General features: G+C 43.9%; 1 protein-coding gene across 1 annotated transcript in view; it reads right to left on the bottom strand.

Moving 5' to 3' along the window:
- Positions 1-18,095, bottom strand: part of LOC115473994 (diacylglycerol kinase eta-like) — a 374,300-nt gene that overhangs the window by 39,577 nt on the left and 316,628 nt on the right. Inside the window, exons 14-18 of the mRNA XM_030209244.1 lie at positions 16,310-16,401; positions 14,460-14,559; positions 12,122-12,383; positions 10,026-10,130; positions 75-174 (exon numbers count right to left, since the gene is read on the bottom strand). Of these exons, the coding sequence (XP_030065104.1) occupies positions 75-174; positions 10,026-10,130; positions 12,122-12,383; positions 14,460-14,559; positions 16,310-16,401 (659 nt within the window). The remainder of the gene's footprint in view (positions 1-74; positions 175-10,025; positions 10,131-12,121; positions 12,384-14,459; positions 14,560-16,309; positions 16,402-18,095) is intronic.

Genomic DNA, 18,095 nt, shown 5'->3' with positions numbered 1-18,095 from the left:
CAGTCTTCTCAGAGCTCTCCAATGATCCCTGGGTGAGCTCTGGCAAAAGGGTGTCTGGGCTGATTATAACTTACATGGTATTGGGATCCTCTGAGAAATGGAGCAGACTGAGTGCATCTGGTCGGTCCAGAAAGATGGAGGATGTAGTGGAAGACACAGTTCCACGTCTTGAACCTGCTCAGAAGGAAAACATCTTTAGGAATCATGCTCAGATATACAATCACACCTCGCACTAATCCCCTGTTAGGAGGAACATCCCACGTCACAGAACTCAATTCACCCTCAACTCGTGATTTTCCAGCATTTCTTTTTGCCACCAGAAACAATGATCAATAACAAGTAGGCAAGCCTCTTGAAAAAGAGCAAACTTAGAGCAACAACAGAAGAGTGAGCCAACCATGTGAAAGCCAAAACCAATGAAAAAAGAATATTAAATAACAGTAGACCCTCACTGAATATTCGGGTGTAAGATGGCCACTGGGAGTTACTTGGGCATTATCAAGATTCAGCAGTGATGTTCAAATAGCTGCTATCAAAAAGGCTGTCCTAATTAACCAGGTACCTATCTGGGAACTGCCATTGAATATCATTGGTCCCCCCTCGTCCCCCCCCCCCCCCCCCAGGTAACTCCCGGTGGCTGCCTTGTGCCCAGTGCTGATATTCAAATAAGGCCTGACAATGAATATTCAGGGACAATACAGTCAGTGGTGACCAGTGTTTAACAAAGTGCTGACCGCTCTTGGATTAATATTTCCCTCCCTCTCATGCTTTTTTCACTATACTGTCTCAGAACTATAGTGGAGAAGGAGCACTCTGATGGTACCAGAACAATAATTTATGCGGTTAAGGTCTGTTTTGAGTGTGTGTGTGTTTGAGATGGCTAGGATTGTGATAGGAAGACTATAGGGTCCTTTTACTAAGATGCAGTAAGCCTGAGTGTGCTTACGTGGGTCGTTCCCATGCGCTAAGGCCATGGGTAAAATGGCTAATTTTCCCATTAGCGTGAGGCCATTAGTGTGAGTTTAAAGTTAGGTTGAAAACTTTTTTTATTTCAGGAAACTTTTGATATAAATGCGCTGTAATTCTGTAAAGTTTTGCTGTGATAATCTAGAGTGATAATGCCTGACTTGGAGGAATATGGGTTACTGAGTGCTGATGATAATATTGTATTATGGAATTTGTTTTATTTTTTGTTGAGTCTGTTTTAGGTTTAACTATTGTGTATGTTACATTGTGTTCCGCTTGGAATCTGCAACATAGGGCCCTGTTTACTAAGGTGCATTAGTGTTTTTAGCGCGCCTACACTTAGCACGCGTGCTAATCATGTAGGTGCCTATAGAGATATTGTAGGCACTTACATGGTTAATGCGCGTACATAGATAACACAACACACTTTAAAAATGTTAACGCACCTATAACGTTGCTTAGTAAACAGGGCCCATAGTGCAGAATATAAATATAGAAATAAATAAGTAAATAAAATTACACTAATTGGTTAGCATGCTGCAGTGTAGCTGTCCAGCTTATTTTCGAAGGAGAAGGGTGCCCATCTTCTGACACAAATCGGAAGATGGGCGCCCTTCTCCTAAGGGTGGCCACATCGGCATAATCAAAAGCCAATTTTGACCACCCTCAACTGCTTTCCGTCACAGAGATGGCCAAACTTCAAGGGGGCGTGTCGGTAGTGTACCAAAGGCGGGACGGGGACGTGGTTAAGAGATGGCCGTCCTCGGCTGATAATGGAAAAAAGAAGGGCGGCCCTGACGAGCATTTGGCCGACTTTACTTGGTTCCATTTTGTTCACAACCAAGCCTTGAAAAGGTGCCCAAACTGACCAGATGACCACCGGAGGGAATCTGGGATGACCTCCCCTTACTCCCCCAGTGGTCAACAACCCCCTCCCACCCCCCAAAAAAATTTAAAAACATTTTTTTGCCAGCCTCTATGCCAGCCTCAAATGTCATATCCAGCTCAATCACAGCAGTATGCAGGTCCCTGGAGCAGTTTTTAGTGGGTACTGCACTGCACTTCAAGCAGGTGAACCCAGGCCCATCCCCCCCTACCTATTACACTTGTGGTGGTAAATGGGAGCCCTCCAAAACCCACCCGAAACCCTCTGTACCCACATCTAGGTGCCCCCCATTACCCTTTAAGGGCTATGGTAGTGTTGTACAGTTGTGGGGAGTGAGTTTTGGGGGGGGGGGGTTGGGGGGCTCAGCACCCAAGGTAAGGGAGTTATGCACCTGGGAGCAATTTGTGAAGTCCACTGCAGTGCCCCCTAGGGTGCCCGGTTGGTGTCCTGGCATGTGAGGGGGACCAGTGCATTACAAATGCTGGCTCCTCCCACGACCAAATGGCTTGGATTTGGCCGTTTTTGAGATGGCCGCCTTTAGTTTCCATTATATGCAAAAACCGAGGTCAGCCATCTCTAAGGTCGCCCCAAATGTTGAGATTTGGCCATCCCCGACCGTATTATCGAAACGAAAGATGGTCGCCCATCTTGTTTCGATAATACGGTCAGGGAACGCCGCTTTATGGGGCCGTCCTTAGAGATGGGTGCCCTTATAGATGGGCACCCCCATTCAATTATGCCCCTCTGTGCTAACCAATTAGCACAGAACATGCCTATTCTCCACCCTGACTCACTCCCAACGCTAAAAAATAAAAACTATTTTTTAGAACATGGTTTGTGTGCACATGTGGAAAATTACCGCGGTATGTCATTTAATGCTGCAGTAAGCTCACATTAGTGGATAATGTTAGTGGATGTATGCTGTTTTAATTTTGTTTTGTTGTGAACTGCCTTGAATGACTATTTTTTTCCAATGTAGCAATATATAAGTTTTTAATAAATTAAATGAAATCTTAGGCAAGGTTCCAGCAACATAAAAAGAAAATTAAGGTTCTATTGATCAATGTATACCATCTGAAAACACACTTCCTCCATGAACTATGGAAAGGAATGCTAGATCACCCTCTCCTGTGCTCAGTGTGTTCCAAAATGTGTCTATTTAATACAGCATTTTCTAGGAATATTTAGCCACAGTGAGATCACCTATTGCTGAAAGTGAGTTCATACTAATATAAGAATAGCCAAATTGGATCAGACCAATGGTCCATCTAGCCCAGTATCCGATTTCCAGCAGTGGCCAATTCAGGTTGCAAGTACCTGGCAGAAACTCAATTAGTAGCACCATTCCATGCTACCAATCCCAGGGCAAGCAGTGGCTTCCCCCATGTCCATCTCAATAACAGACTATGGACCTTTCCTCCAGGAACTTGTCCACAACTTTTTAAAATCGCCATTACCACATCCTCTGGCAACGAGTTCCAGAGCTTAACTATTCTTTGAGAGAAAAAATATTTACTCCTATTTCCATGTAATTTCATCAAGTGTCCTCTGGTCTTTGTACTTTTTGAATGAGTGAAAAATCGATTCACCTCCACCCATTCCACACCACTCAGGATTTTGTAGACCTCAATCATATCCCCCCTCAGCCATCTCTTTTCCAAGCTAAAGAGCCTTAACTTCTTTAGCCTTTCCTCATATGGAAGCAGTTCTATCCCCTCTATCATTTATCATCCATACTCATGTTTTAGATATACACATGTGGCCCATATAGAACCAAATGTACACTGCCTTGGGTGAATGTCCTCATAAAGGCGGTTAATAAATCCCAATAATCGTAGGATAGGGGAGCAGAAGCCGACTGGCAAATGGCACAAGCAGGTTGACGGGTTGGTGGAGAGCCCAGGCCTCACCAATCTGAAAAAGACCTCAGAGTTGCCAGACTGAGCCATGCAGTGGGCAGGGAGCACTAACTTTGCCAAACTGAAGATGATCCTGGACCTGCCAGCTTGAACTGTGCAGTTCATAGGGAGCTCAGGCTTTGCTAACCCAAGGAGGAAAGGGTGCTGGGGAAAATGAAGACAATGAAATAACAGGAAATGTGAGAGGGGGAAGGAAAGGTGGGGGTGGGGGAGAAGGAAAGGTGGGGAAAGGGAGTAGAGAGAGTAGAAGGGAGAAGGGGAAAGTATACAGAGTGGAGTGTGAAAGGGGAGAAGAGAGATAGGGCTGAATGGAAATCAAGGATGTGAAGAGCAAAGGTGAGGGGAATTAGAGAACTTGGAGTGGAGAGGGAAAGAAGAAAGTGTGTACTCCACATCCCTAACCACCCTACCACATACAAATTTCACATACAACCACTCCCTTTTTCACAACATTCCCATATCCCCCCTGCACAAACATGCATACAAACAAAGAGGATAATTTTATAATTGCTTTGTATGTGTAAAGGCCATGTAGGCACGGTCTTTATCTGCCTTCATTTTTTATGTGCTGAATTCGAGGCTGTTTTATAAACACGCATGAAGGCGTATTTTCAAAGCACTTAGACATACAAAGTTCCATAGGTTACTGTAGAACATTGTAAGTCTAAGTGCTTTGAAAATACTCCTCTATGTGTCTCTAATCGCAGTTAAATTGCAGCCATGTACATTTACATCTGTTTTCAAGCAAGTGGAAGAACATGCAGCTGAAATATATGCGTAGCTATGTATTTTATAATTACCTCATGATGCTGCTAACATTCCACCCTTTAATGCCTTCTTGTCACCACACATTTTATAAAAGGCCTTTATATAATTACCTCATTCTGTCCAGACTCCCATCTCCTACTCTATAACCCCCTACATACATACATTGCTCCCCCATATCCACATACCCTATAACCCCTCACACGTTCCACATACACAACCCATTGCTGCTGGATCGGCAAGTCTGCTAATGAAGGAAGGGGAAACAGCACCATTCTGTCCTACTGTAAGCCCTGCACTAACTTGTTAACATTCATGACAGCTTCTTCTGCTCCCCTGGGAGTATCCTTTAAATACTTCTGTCTCTTCCTCCCTCTCTCCCTCCTCAGAGATGCCCAGTAAAACCTTCTGAAGTGACTCTCGACTTGAGTGTGATGTTTTGCAATTGTAAAGCAAAGCATTTCTCATCAGTGTTAAACTAATGTCTCTCACTTGTTAGAAATAATTAAAGCTTTACCATTTAAGTTAGGAACCCTTTATAACTCATTTTCCTGCACAGCTCCAGTAATAAGAGCTCTCAGCAGCATGGGCTCTGCTGGTTGTGCTCAAGAACAATGCAAAATCTTTTCAGTTTGCACAGGGTACAGGACACAGGGGTCCTTTTACTGAGGTGCACCGAGAAATGACATGCGCTGGTGTAGACACGTGTATTGGGTGTGCGCAGGTCCATTTTTCAGCACACCTGCAAAAAGACCTCTTTTTTTGGCAGAAAATGGACGTGGGGCAAAATGAAAATTGGCGCATGTCCATTTTGGGCCTGAGACCTTACTGCCACCCACTGACTTAGCGGTAAGGTCTCACGCGTTAACTGGGCGGTAATCGTCAGCATGTGTACAATGCTGATTGCCATCCAGTTAGCGCCGTGCGCTGGAAAATAAAAAAGATTTTCCGTCACACGTAGCGGACGCGCGTCAAAAATGAAATTACCGTCCAGGCCATGCGGTAGTTGAAAACTGACGTGTGTAATACGTACATATACATCTACGTGGCTTAGTAAAAGGGTCCCACAGTTTGTTAGGGGAACACTGCAGTAGGACGCTATCCACCTTATAATTGAAAGAGAAAAACGCCTAGATTTCGACCCAAATCGGGAGATAGACGTTTATCTCACAAAAACGAATAAATTGGTATAATGGAAAGGCGATTTTGGACGTTTTCAACTGCACTCCATCGCGGAAGCGTACAAAGTTGACGGGGGCGTGTCGGAGGCGTGGCGAAGGTGGAACTGGGGCGTGGTTATCGGCCAAGGAGAGATGGGCGCCTTTCACCGATAATGGAAAAAAAGTATGCGTTTGTAGCTAGAATTTAGGGCAATTTTCCTGGACCCTGTTTTTTCACGAATAAGGCCCCAAAAAGTGCCCTAAATGACCAGATTACCACCAGAGGGAATCGGGGATGACCTCCCCTGACTCCCCCAGTGGTCACTAACCCCCTCCCACCACAAAACATGATGTTTCACAACTTTTTATTTTCACCCTCAAATGTCATACCCAACTCCCTGGCAGCAGTATGCAGGTCCCTGGAGCAGTTGTTAGGGGGTGCAGTGGACTTCAGGCAGGTGGACCCAGGCCCATCCCCCCCCCAACCTGTTACAATTGTGCTGCTTAATGCTTAGTCGTCCAACCCCCCCAAACCCACTGTACCCACATGTAGGTGCCCCCCTTCACCCCTTAGGGCTATAGTAATGGTGTAGACTTGTGGGCAGTGGGTTTTGAGGGGGATTTGGGGGGCTCAACACACAAGGGAAGGGTGCTATGCACCTGGGAGCTCTTTTACCATTTTTTTTGTTTTTGTAAAAGTGCCCCCTAGGGTGCCCGGTTGATGTCCTGGCATGTGAGGGGGACCAGTGCACTACGAATCCTGGCCCCTCCCACAAACAAATGCCTTGGATTTATTCGTTTTTGAGCTGGGCGCTTTCATTTTCCATTATCACTGAAAAACAAAAACGCCCAGCTCACAAATTGTCGAATAAAACATGGATGTCTATTTTTTTCGAAAATACGGTTCGGTCCGCCCCTTCATGGACCCGTTCTCGGAGATAAACGCCCATGGAGATAGACGTTTTCGTTCAATTATGCCCCTCCATGGCACTTTAGTCAGTTCAAGTGTTTCTTAGTTAATGAACATTGTCACGCAATAAAGAACATTGCTTTGCTGGTTCAAATGCTAATCCTATTACACCTAGATTACTGTAATGTCTTATTTCTTAGTATTTAAGTGTCAATATCAGAAAAAGCTGCAGATCATACAGAACACTGTGGCCAGACTAATCTTCAAATTGAATAGATACACTAGTGTTTCGTCTTTTCTTATCAAACCTCATTGGCTTCCCATAGCAGATAGAATCAGGTTTAAAACTGCCTGTTTAGTATTTCAAATCTTACAGGGTTTTACATCAGAACTGCTAACTAAAGCGTCTTCACTGGGTTTGACCCAGTCCAACAGGCTAAAAGAACAATTACCATTTTATAAGGCAATCCGATATCAGAAGATCTTTGGCTCTCTATTCCCTGTACTTGGAGTTACAATATGGAACTCTCTACCTACTACTACTACTACTACTACTAAACATTTCTAGAGCACTACTAGGGTTACGCAGCGCTGTACAAATTAACGAATAAGGACGGTCCCTGCTCAGAAGAGCTTACAATCTAAAGGACGAAATGTCAAGTTGGGGTAGATGAGATTTCCTGAGAAGAGATGTAGTGATTAGGTGCCGAAGGCGACATTGAAGAGGTGGGCTTTGAGCAATGATTTGAAGATGGGTAGGGAGGGGGCCCGGCGTATGGGCTCAGGGAGTTTGTTCCAAGCATGGGGTGAGGCGAGGCAGAAAGGGCGAAGCCTAGAGTTGGCGGTGGTGGAGAAGGGTACTGAAAGGAGGGATTTGTCTTGAGAGTGGAGGTTACGGGTAGGGTAGAGAGGTAAGGAGGGGCTGCAGATCGAGTGCATTTGTAGGTGAGTAGGAGAAGCTTGAACTGTATTCGGTATCTGATCGGAAGCCAGTGAAGTGACTTGAGGAGAGGGGTGATATGAGTATATCGGTTAAGGCGGAAGATAAGACGTGCGGCAGAGTTCTGAATGGACTGAAGGGGGGATAGATGGCTAAGTGGGAGGCCGGTGAGGAGTAGGTTGCAGTAGTCAAGGCGAGAGGTAATGAGAGAGTGTGCTCTGATATCAGAACAGATATCTACCTTAGCTTCCGGAAGAGGCTAAAAACCTTTTTCTTCCCTAAGTCTGTTTCATAACAATCATTAATGAAGCCTGATTCTTCATATTATTCATCTGATTTTCTTATAAGGTTCTTCTGTCTCATGCATACACTTTATCAGTTTACGCTTTGTCACACCTATTATGTAAATCGCACTGAACCTTGGTAAGGGGATTTTAGTGGTGTACAAGATCTGATTATATTTGATCTTCTTCAGGCTGCATGAAGGTAATAAGTTCAGGTCCCTCAGGACAGTCCAAGCTGGATCCTCTTTGGATCACAGAGGTTTCCATCTTAAAACCCCATTGCTATTAAACTACCATGTACAAATAAAACCATCACTATTCATACTTTTTCATTCTGATTTGTGTTTTATTCCAGATGACACATTGATTTGTAAAACTCACAAAGACTTTTCCTTCCACCTTTATGAATCTCATGCTATTTTCACACACACCAATAATCGAGCAGTAAATTTATTGTCACTCCAGATTCACTGTGGAGACCCCTGCCACAATATTGGAACCAGAGTATCAAATCCAGGTGTATAAGGACTGTAGATAAAAAAAAGCCCTTTAGCAAGCAATGAAAACCTTTTTTTTTTTTAAAGGCTTTTCTGTCTGTAATTTTAAAAACTTGAGTGTCAGGGGTTGTCAACCTCCTGCTCTAGGGTTTGGGCTGTCAGAGTTACTGATCCAAGTCTGAACCATTTTTTATGGTGTTTGAAAATTGACCCACTAATTTCTAAAGATCTGATTTAAGGAATTGCCAGTCAACTCTGTCAAATACTTACTCCATGTTCAGAGGGTATTGAGGTTGGAAACTTTTCAGAACTGGACCTATGAATTATATTTAGCATCTTCCAAAGAGCTGCATAAATTTAAATTTGAGACACAATAACATAAGAATATCCATACTGGGTCAGACCAATGGTCCATTTAGCCCAGCATCCTGTTTCCAACAGTGGCCAAGCCAGGTCACAAGTACCTGGCAAAAACCCAATTAGCAGCAACAGTCCATGTTACCAATCCCGGGGCAAGCAGTGGTTTCCCCATGTCTGTCTCAATAGCAGACTATGGACTTTTCCTGCAGGAACTTGTCCAAACCTTTTTAAAACCTAGATACACTAACCGCTGTAACTACATCTTCCGGCAACGAGTTCCAGAGCTTAACTATTTGTTGAGTGAAAAAATATTTTCTCCTATTTGTTTTAAAAGTATTTCCATGTAACTTCCTTGGGTGTCCCCTAGGTTTTGTACTTTTGTAATGAGTAAAAAATCAATTCACTTCTATTCATTCTACACCACTCAGGATTTTGTTGACCTGAATCATATCTCCCCTCATCCGTCTCTTTTCCAAGCTGAAGAGCCCTAACCTATTTAACCTTTCCTCATATGAGAGGAGTTCCATCCCCTTTATCATTTTGGTCGCTCTTCTTTGAACCTCCAAGCCTAAACTATAGAAGATCTACTGTACGATCGGAGGTAGGGAAATCCCACTGAGGATCCAATAGCACAGGAAGGTAGAGGTTTTAACCTTAATGGGCCCTCCTTTTTCCCCATGCTGCTGCTCTAGGCAACTGCCTGGCCTAACGGTTAAAATGGCCCTATTAAGGGGGCTCAAAGGTCTTTAGCTGCCCAGGGCTGGTGCTTTATAGTAATCTTTCAGCAGCAGATAGTGATGACATAGAATGCCAGTACAGGACCTGTGAGCAGGCATGCAGGATCACAGGCTAGACCACAGACCACTCTCTGCCTAGGTTTCCTAGGCAACTGAAAGCCCATGTAGGAGAAGAAGATGGATAACAGTTGGGCCTGTAAGCAGTCATGTCAGCTCAAGGACTCTGCACTGGTTATCTGTATTATTACTGACTGCCATGGAAAGATTGCCTTAGGGTGCTGGCTCTTGGCAGCTGCTCCAGGGTTGAGGATTGCTTGGGTCCTCTTGAACTGCAAAGGTGGCTTGGGAGAAACATACCATTGCTTCCAGACAGTGTTGATTTTCTATCTAAGAAAAAAAATCAGTTTGATCTTTATCAACCATACTTAATCTAACAGACAATACTTTCATCAATATTTGAACATCAATGTGTAATAATGAATTTGCCCAGTAAGATCCACAATCTGGGTAGGTGATTTTTAATTCCACTTAAATAAGGCAAAACTGGGTCAGCGGTCCATGTTTATCTTGGTGCTTTATGAACAAGGTAAATATATCTTACTGAGATCTTCTGAATCTTTGCTGAACTCCTCAGAGTTCTCCTTCCGAATGGTAAGTGTCGAGGGAGTTGTGTACACTTGAGTGTGTTTATTTTGTTCATCAACAGCTGGAATAAAAACACAGAAAGAGAATTGAAAGAGTGGATTATTTCACAGACTCACCTTATAGTTGAGGTGATATTGAATAGTCTCAGGTGTGTGTTTAGCCCTTTTTTTTGTTTGCCTTGTTTCAATCATTTTTATTATCAACATCAACAACTGCATAATACAATATCCATAATCAAACATGCGGACCACAGACTTTTGAAAACTATAACTTAGAATTCTTATTCTACTCCCCCCCCCCTGGCTAGCTAGCATTTGATTGTTTTTATAATGTAAACTGCCTTGATGGGCACTGTTCACCAGCAAGGTGATCTACAGGGCTGCCAAGTTACCCAATTCCACGAGGAAGACTTTTTGGCCAGTTCTGGTTTTAAACTTGCATCTCAATGCAGTATGGTATTTGTAGTCCCTGATTCTAGCCACTGAAATCGGTGCTGCAGGACCCAAAATGCATCGGAATGAGGTTGGCAGAAATCCAGGGATGGCTTAAAATCTCTCTCCTGGAACTGGGAAATTTGGAGGCTATGTGTGGGCTATGTGTCTAGCAAATCTTGGAATAAATACATGAAGAAATAGATCGAGCAGGGACCGTCTCTTCATGTTCAAGTGTACAGCGCTGCATACGTCTAGTAGCGCTATAGAAATGATAAGTAGTAGTAGTAGTAACCTTTCTGATTGTTGTAATATTCAAGATGATAGGTACAGAAACTATTCAGTACTACGCTATCCTTAATTCTCTTTTGTCCTTCAGCAAGTTGGTTGAAAACTGAGAAAGGAATCTTGGATAGCATTTAAAATGGTTTCAAACCAGTTTCATATGCATTGTAGAAACACTAGTAAAGTAAAAACAGAGGGAGGGGACTTCAAGACCACAGCAGGCCCTCCCCACCAAGAGGGATGTACTGTTTTCAAATTATCCCTGATAAATATAGAGCTGCCAAGTTACCATTTCCATAGGCGATTTGAACCAGCCCTGGATTTCTGACAACCCCACCCTGTTGCATTTTGGGATCTGTAGCGCTGATTTCAGTGGGTAGAATCAGAGACTACAAATACCACACTGCTTTGGGATGCAAGTTTTACACCAGGACTGGCCAAATAGTCTCTCCTCCTAGAATTGTGTAATTTGGCAGCTCTGATATTTATGAGATATATTTGCAAAAGAACCAGGTTAACTTGCATAGTTTGGTTATCCGGAAGTCAAGATCTGTTGGTGGCAATTAAGGATTGAATTTGCAATTGCTGATCTATGCAAAGAAATTGTGCTCATCTAAGAGCACTTGTTTTCAAACCCGCCTGAACGTTAAGCATAGTGTCATCCTGGTGAGGAGTAGGCAAAGTGCACAGGTTACATGGAAAGCTGCATAGACTGGCATTTAATGACATCACCCATGGTCTAATCTTGATATATCTCAGGCACACCATATGGTAGAATGATGAACAGATGGGATTCAATATTCAGTGTAGTTTAAGCGGGTAGGAGAGGCCCTTATGAAGAAGGTTGACACCCTAGCTGTAGTAGCATAAGACTACCACTAGGGGGCCAGCACCTCCCTATTAAGACCCAGTGCCAACAGGGTAAGCCCTGGGGACTCAAGGGATTGGGGGGGGGGGGGAAGAATCAGGGGAATTGGAATAGGTGAGCCATTGGGACTGGGGCGGGACATGGCGGCACTCACAATTGGGGGGGGGGGGGGGACCTGACATCTCCTTACGTGGGTCCCGGCTGATATTCAGCCGGGACCCACATTAATTTCCGAACATGGTCTGGCATTGAGTTCTTCGGTCTAATTTAGCCAGCAACAGTCAGTGCTAAAAAATGCTGACCATGTCTGGCTGAATATCAGGGACATAGATTTCTGTAGGGTTATGGAAAGGAACCAGGGGAGTGTGAAATGTATTATATTGAACACAGGGGTCTTCAGCATTGTATGTGTAAGCTACTGTCTTTACCAGTAAGGGCAGTCATACTTGGCTAATCTATGCACCTTACCCTTTTCTGCTTGCTCGATGATCTGTCGCAAAGCCTTCTTAAGGCTGTTGGCTCTGAGCATGAGCTGCTCCTTGGACTTGAATATCCTGGACACGGTGCTGATGTTCTCTCCCAGGTTATCTTTCTCACTGGGCTCCTTCATGTTCTTTGTCTTGTCCGAGAGACTAGATGTGTGGGTACCTCCTGTGGGGACAATGATGGCCTGCGACTCCTCATGCAACGCCTTCACCAAAGAGTCCAATTTTTCATTTAACATGGCACACTGCAGAATAGGATAGCACATAGTTGGGGGCTTTAGTTTGGAGTGTGCTTGAAACTTTGACACATCAATCACGGACTCAACTCACTCGATATAATCCCTCTTCACCAAACACTAAGACGGTAATTCTATAACTGGGCACCTGATAGAAGCCTATTCTATAAAGAAAAGTAGGCACCTACTTTCCTATATAGATTACTAACGTAATAGGTGAGATATAATGTATAACATAGTTGTAAGCATTTACTGCCCAATATTCAACGCTATTTAACCGGCTAGGAATGGCTCATGGCTGGTAAAACAGTGCTTAACTGGCTATTCGCAAATATTCAGCAGGAGAATCTCCCACTGAATAGTCACAGTCAGTGTTTAGTGGATAACTGCCCATATCGCGTGATATAGCCAGCTATCTGCGAATATTTGGTGCATCGTCAGCTAAGTATAGCGGCCAAATTGGGCCACCAAAATAGCAGGCCTATCTTTGGCCAGTTTAAACTTAACTGACCAGAGCTGAATATCGGCATGACCGGTTAAGTTTAAAGCAGCCCAAAACAAACCGGATATTCAATGTCAGTCACCGGAAATGGCTTGGCATTGAATATTCACGCTCAGCGCTGAACGCGGGAGGCTGCCCGGCTAACTCCCATGGTCTGAATATCAGCCCCTTAGTGTGTACTTAACATTTGGAGATACGCATATAAGTTATAGTAATCATAAGCCCCACCCAGATTTCACCGATATGTAGTATGCCCAACCTCAAAATACATGGAATTGATGATATGCTTATATTTATAGAATATTTGGCATGCATGCACATACATGTACACATATGCTGGGATTCTAATGTGACAGAAGCAGAATGACCTGACCTAGTGGCAAAAGAACCTGCCAATAGACTACTTCCTTCCCCCACCATCTTCCCTCAGAAAAAGCAGGAAAAGGTCTTTGGAGATAGTTGGGAACCCTGGCAGCTGTGGGAGCAACAGAAGGAATAAGAGAACTGTGGGGTGGGAGGAGGAAGAGGATCCCAGTGTTTTGGGTCATGCAGAGATAAAAGGAAGGGAGCTGTAGAGCCTGCGGGAAGAGTAGTAGATTAGATACTGTAAGTTTGAATTTTGAAGGGAGAGGGCAAAAGAACAAAATAGAAGCGCAAGGAGAGATGATGACAATAGAACCAAGGATGGTGCAAGGTCATAGAACTCTGGAATTCGTTGCCAGAGAATGTGGTAAAAGCAATTAGCTTAGCAGTGTTTAAAAAAGGTTTGGATAATTTCCTACAAGAAAAGTTCATAGGCCATTATTAAGATAGATTTGGGAAAATCCATTGCTTATTTCTAGGATAAGAGCATAAAATGTATTGTACTGTTTTGGGACCTTGTCAGGTATCTGTGACCTGGATTGGCCACTGTTGGAAACAGGATACTGGGCTTGATGGACCTTCGGTCTGTCCCAGTATGGCAATGCTTATGTTCTTATGTTAGATGAGGGAGCATTGGAACTGGAGTGGAGGAGTGGCCTAGTGGTTAGAGCACTGGTTCAAATCCCACTGCTGCTCCTTGTGATCTTGGGCAAGTCATTTAACCCTCCATTGCCTCAGGTACAAACTTAGATTGTGAGCCCTCCTAGGACAGAGAAATATCCAGTGTACCTGAATGCAACTCACCTTGAGCTACTACTGAAAAAGGTGTGAGCAAAATCTAAATAAATAAATAAAACTGGGGAGGGAGATGGGTAGGAAAGTGGCAGAGATGACTGAAAGTAAGTGGGGAAAGAAGTGATGGAACTGAAGATGGTGCTCTGAGGATGAATGGAGAAGTGGTGAAGGACTCAAGGGGGGCAAGAGGATACGAGTTAGAAGTTGATGGAACTGAGGGCTTTGTATTGGCTCTAAATATTTTGTGATGCTCACTACTCGTACTATGTGGAACAAATGTCCCAGATTCTTACACCAAAAATCTGATAACCTTACTCCAGCCCACCCCATTTTACAACAGGCTACTATTAATATACTTCAAGTGTTGTCTGTGGCAGAGGAATCGTACCTGCCTGTGGACAAATGTCTGGAGCACTGCGACTTACCTTCTTGGCCATTGTATCTGCTTCCTGTTTGTTCTCCGTGGCTCTCTCATAGGCTTTGCCAACTTCAACTACAAACTCGTTCACTGTTCCACACAGGAACCTGGCACAGAGAACACAAAGCTCACAAACAAGTGTTGAGGAGAGAGTATAAGGAGGCCTAGAGGAACATGATGGGAGGAGGTCTTAGCAGCAGTGGGGCCTATACAATGTGCTCTTACCCCCAAAGAGAAGTCACTCTTTATTTATTTAATTTATTGCATTTGATATTCCACAATAGGCCTAAAAAGTCTTCTATGCGGTTTATTAAAAAATATGCAAGGATTTAATTTATGAACACGTTCTACTGATGGTCCCATGTACCGCATATGAGTCCACTCCACATCACATTAAGGGGTGAACGTGGCACTGATCCGCTCAGAACTATGGATGCACAGACATAAATGTTTTAAATAAATAAAATAAAGATTGAGAGGTGGGGAGAGACGGAAGCACAGGGTAGGATTCCCACTGTTGTTTTTGAAATGCTAATGACCGGTTTTTGATAGCTTTTGAGGAACTATGTGAGGAAGAGGTTAAAATAGTAATATGTTGCCTCTGGGATCATTCTCAGCCCCACTAGTCAGAGGCCCAGTTACAAACATTTCGGTATCATCAGCAAAGAGGTAAACGTTTCCCAATAGCCATTCCTAAACATTGCTTACAAAAATGTTGAAAAGAGCTGGACCAAGGATCAAATACTGTGGTACGCTACTGGTAATGCCTCTATGCTCAGAGTAAACTCCGCTTACCACTATCCCTTGTCGCCTCCAACCCCACCAGTTTCTGACCTAGGTGGTCACTTTAGGGCTCATAGCGAGGATTCTCAATTTATGAGCTGCCTACAGTGTGTGGAACTGTGTCAAAGTGTTTGCTGAAATTTAAGTACACTACATCTAAAGGTCTCTGGTCACCCAGTCAAAGTATGATCAGATTCATATGACAAGACCTACTCATAGCAGCATAGGAAGGGCGCGGCGGTGGAGGCGGTCCGCCCCGGGTGCACGCTGCTGGAGGGGTGCAGAGAGCAGCCGCACGCCTGTCGGCTCCGCTGTTTCCTTGCTCCCTCTGCCCCGGAACAGGTTACTTCCTGTTCCGAGGCAGAGGGAGCAGGGAGCCAGCGGAACTGAGAGCCGCGCGGCTGCTCCCAGCAGCCAAGAATGCACCTGGGGAGGGGGGGGGTTGATGCGCTGGGGGGGGGGTGTCATTGCGCCGGGGTGTGTGTGTCGTGCTGCACCTGGGGGGGGGGGGGTGCGCATCGGTGATCCGCCCCGGGTGACAGCCGACCTAGGATCGCCGCTGCCTACTCGTAGTACAACCATGCTGTTTCAGATCTTGTAATCCACTGGATTCCAGAAACTGCACTATCCTCTTTTTAGCAGCTGGTTCTGGATTGGTCTCCCAGGACAAGGCTCATATTTGACTTATATTGCATGGTCCGGTGTTCAGAGATTTCAAAGTACAAGCATGCATGTTCTCCTTTCAAAATTTATTTACAACTGTCTTCTTTTTTGGGGGAGGGGGGTGGGACACAGATTTTCTGGGTAAAATTACATGCAGACAGTTCAATTTTCAAAAGTGCACATGAAATTATAAATTCCGCCCTCTGGAACATCTCTTCAGACAGTGGGTAAAGTTGCATGTATACAGGCTGCGTGTGCATATGCTTTTGCAGATAGGAAGAGACCTTTTCTTTTCTTTCCTTCTTTGTTTCTTTTTTATTTAATGTTTTCTGAGGTTTTTTACAATAATTAACCTCCTCCAATAGAGGGGACTAGGGAGAGGCCATTTTTGCATGTAAGCAAAGAACTTACCTGGCAGAAGAAATGACGTCACAGTGTTTGTCTGATTCTAGAATTTTAGCCAAATGACATGCCACAGAATCAGCATAGTGAGAAATGTGTGTCTGAAACCAAAAAGAAAAAAAAATCACTGATGACAACTCTATACCAGACTATTTATACCTGTGCAGAGATCACAGGGGCCTGGATGCTCTGTGGGCCTGATCTACTCATAGACACAAAATCAGGTCCATGGCTACGGCTGATGTACTGATAGAGAACTGCAATGCGAGAGTGAAATGGCCTCTAGATACAAAATCTGCCATATCTGCCAATTATGGGGTCCTTTTACAAAGGCGCGCTGAAAAATGGCCTGCGGTAGTGTAGGTGCAGGTTTTGGGCGCATGTAGAATCATTTTTCAGCGCACCTGTAAAAAAGGCCTCTTTTTTATCCCCCCCCCCCCCCCCCCCCGAAAATGGACGTGCAGCAAAATCAAAATTGCCGTGTGTCCATTTTGGATCTCAGACCTTACCGTCAGCCATAGACCTAGCGGTAAAGAATTTGGGCGGTAAGGACCTAGGCATGTCAGATGCCACTTGGCGAGCGTCTGCTACGCACGTCCAAAAATAAATATCATTTTTCAGATGCGTGTTGCGGACTCACGACAAAAATGAAATTACCGTAAGATCCACGCGGTAGTCGGGCGGTAAATCCATTTTGGCACGCATTGGGCACGCGGAGGCACCTACGTGGCTTAGTAAAAGGGGTCCTATGTCCAGCAATATCAAATGATGATGCTTTTTGTCCTGTATAGAGTGGTGCTGTCCATCTTTCAGAGTTTGCTTTTTCCCCTTGTTCCCCTTCTATTCCTTCCCCTTTTTCCATGGATGATGACCTACCACCCTCCCTCCCTCCCTTTTTCTTTTACCTTGACTTTGCGTGAATGTATGAGATTTCTTTCTTATCCAAAATTGTAGTTCCTTTCCTACTAATAGTCAGTTTTTTTAGTCTATACACTGGCTCTGGTCTGCCAGTTCATAAGGGCGGTATAGAAAGTGTAATAAATCTTCATAAAGGTGTTTAATAAATCCCAATCAATCAATCAATAAATGAAATAAAGATACTCTGGAGGTCATGTACCCTTCTACAGGTTGCATTGAGAGATTATAAATTACAGAGGGGTTGATATTCAAACATTTTTTCTTTATTGTATGCGGCTGACATTTATTTGTGCCCTGTTCAAGATTCTTTGGGGAATACTTTTTCATTACTTAGGCATTATATAGCAATAGTAGAAGATTGGGCTTCGGCTAACTTTCTTAAACTGAATACGCAGAAAACAAAGTTAGTATGGTTTGGTGACCAGCAGAGGAACTCTTCTGAAATAATAAGTCTTTCCTCAGGTACTTCTTTAAAAGTTGTTAATAAATCAAAAGTACTTGATACAATTTTGGATTCTAAGCTATTTTATGAACAACAGTTTAATGCTTTGGTAAGGAAATTGAGAGCTATTTGGGCATTCTTAAGCCCTGGTGAATTTCGAACAATAGCACAGGCAATTTTGCTTCAATTATTGGATTATTATAATTCTTTATATTGCGGCATAAATAAACAACAAATGCGACGACTCCAACTTCTGCAGAATATAGCTGCTAGATTAATCTTTGGATCTGGCAGGTTTTGTGAAGTTAGCCTCCTGTTGAATAACTTAGGGGTCCTTTTACAAAGGTGCGCTGAAAAATGGCTTGCGGTAGTGTAGGCGTGGGTTTTGGGCGCATCGATCCATTTTTTAGCGCGCTTATAAAAAAGGCCTCTTTT

The sequence above is a fragment of the Microcaecilia unicolor genome, chromosome 7, assembly GCF_901765095.1.
Source record: "Microcaecilia unicolor chromosome 7, aMicUni1.1, whole genome shotgun sequence".
In the NCBI taxonomy this organism is placed as follows: domain Eukaryota; kingdom Metazoa; phylum Chordata; class Amphibia; order Gymnophiona; family Siphonopidae; genus Microcaecilia; species Microcaecilia unicolor.
The sequence above is the reverse complement of the archived record's forward strand: the minus strand, read 5'-3'. Positions and strand labels throughout refer to the sequence as shown.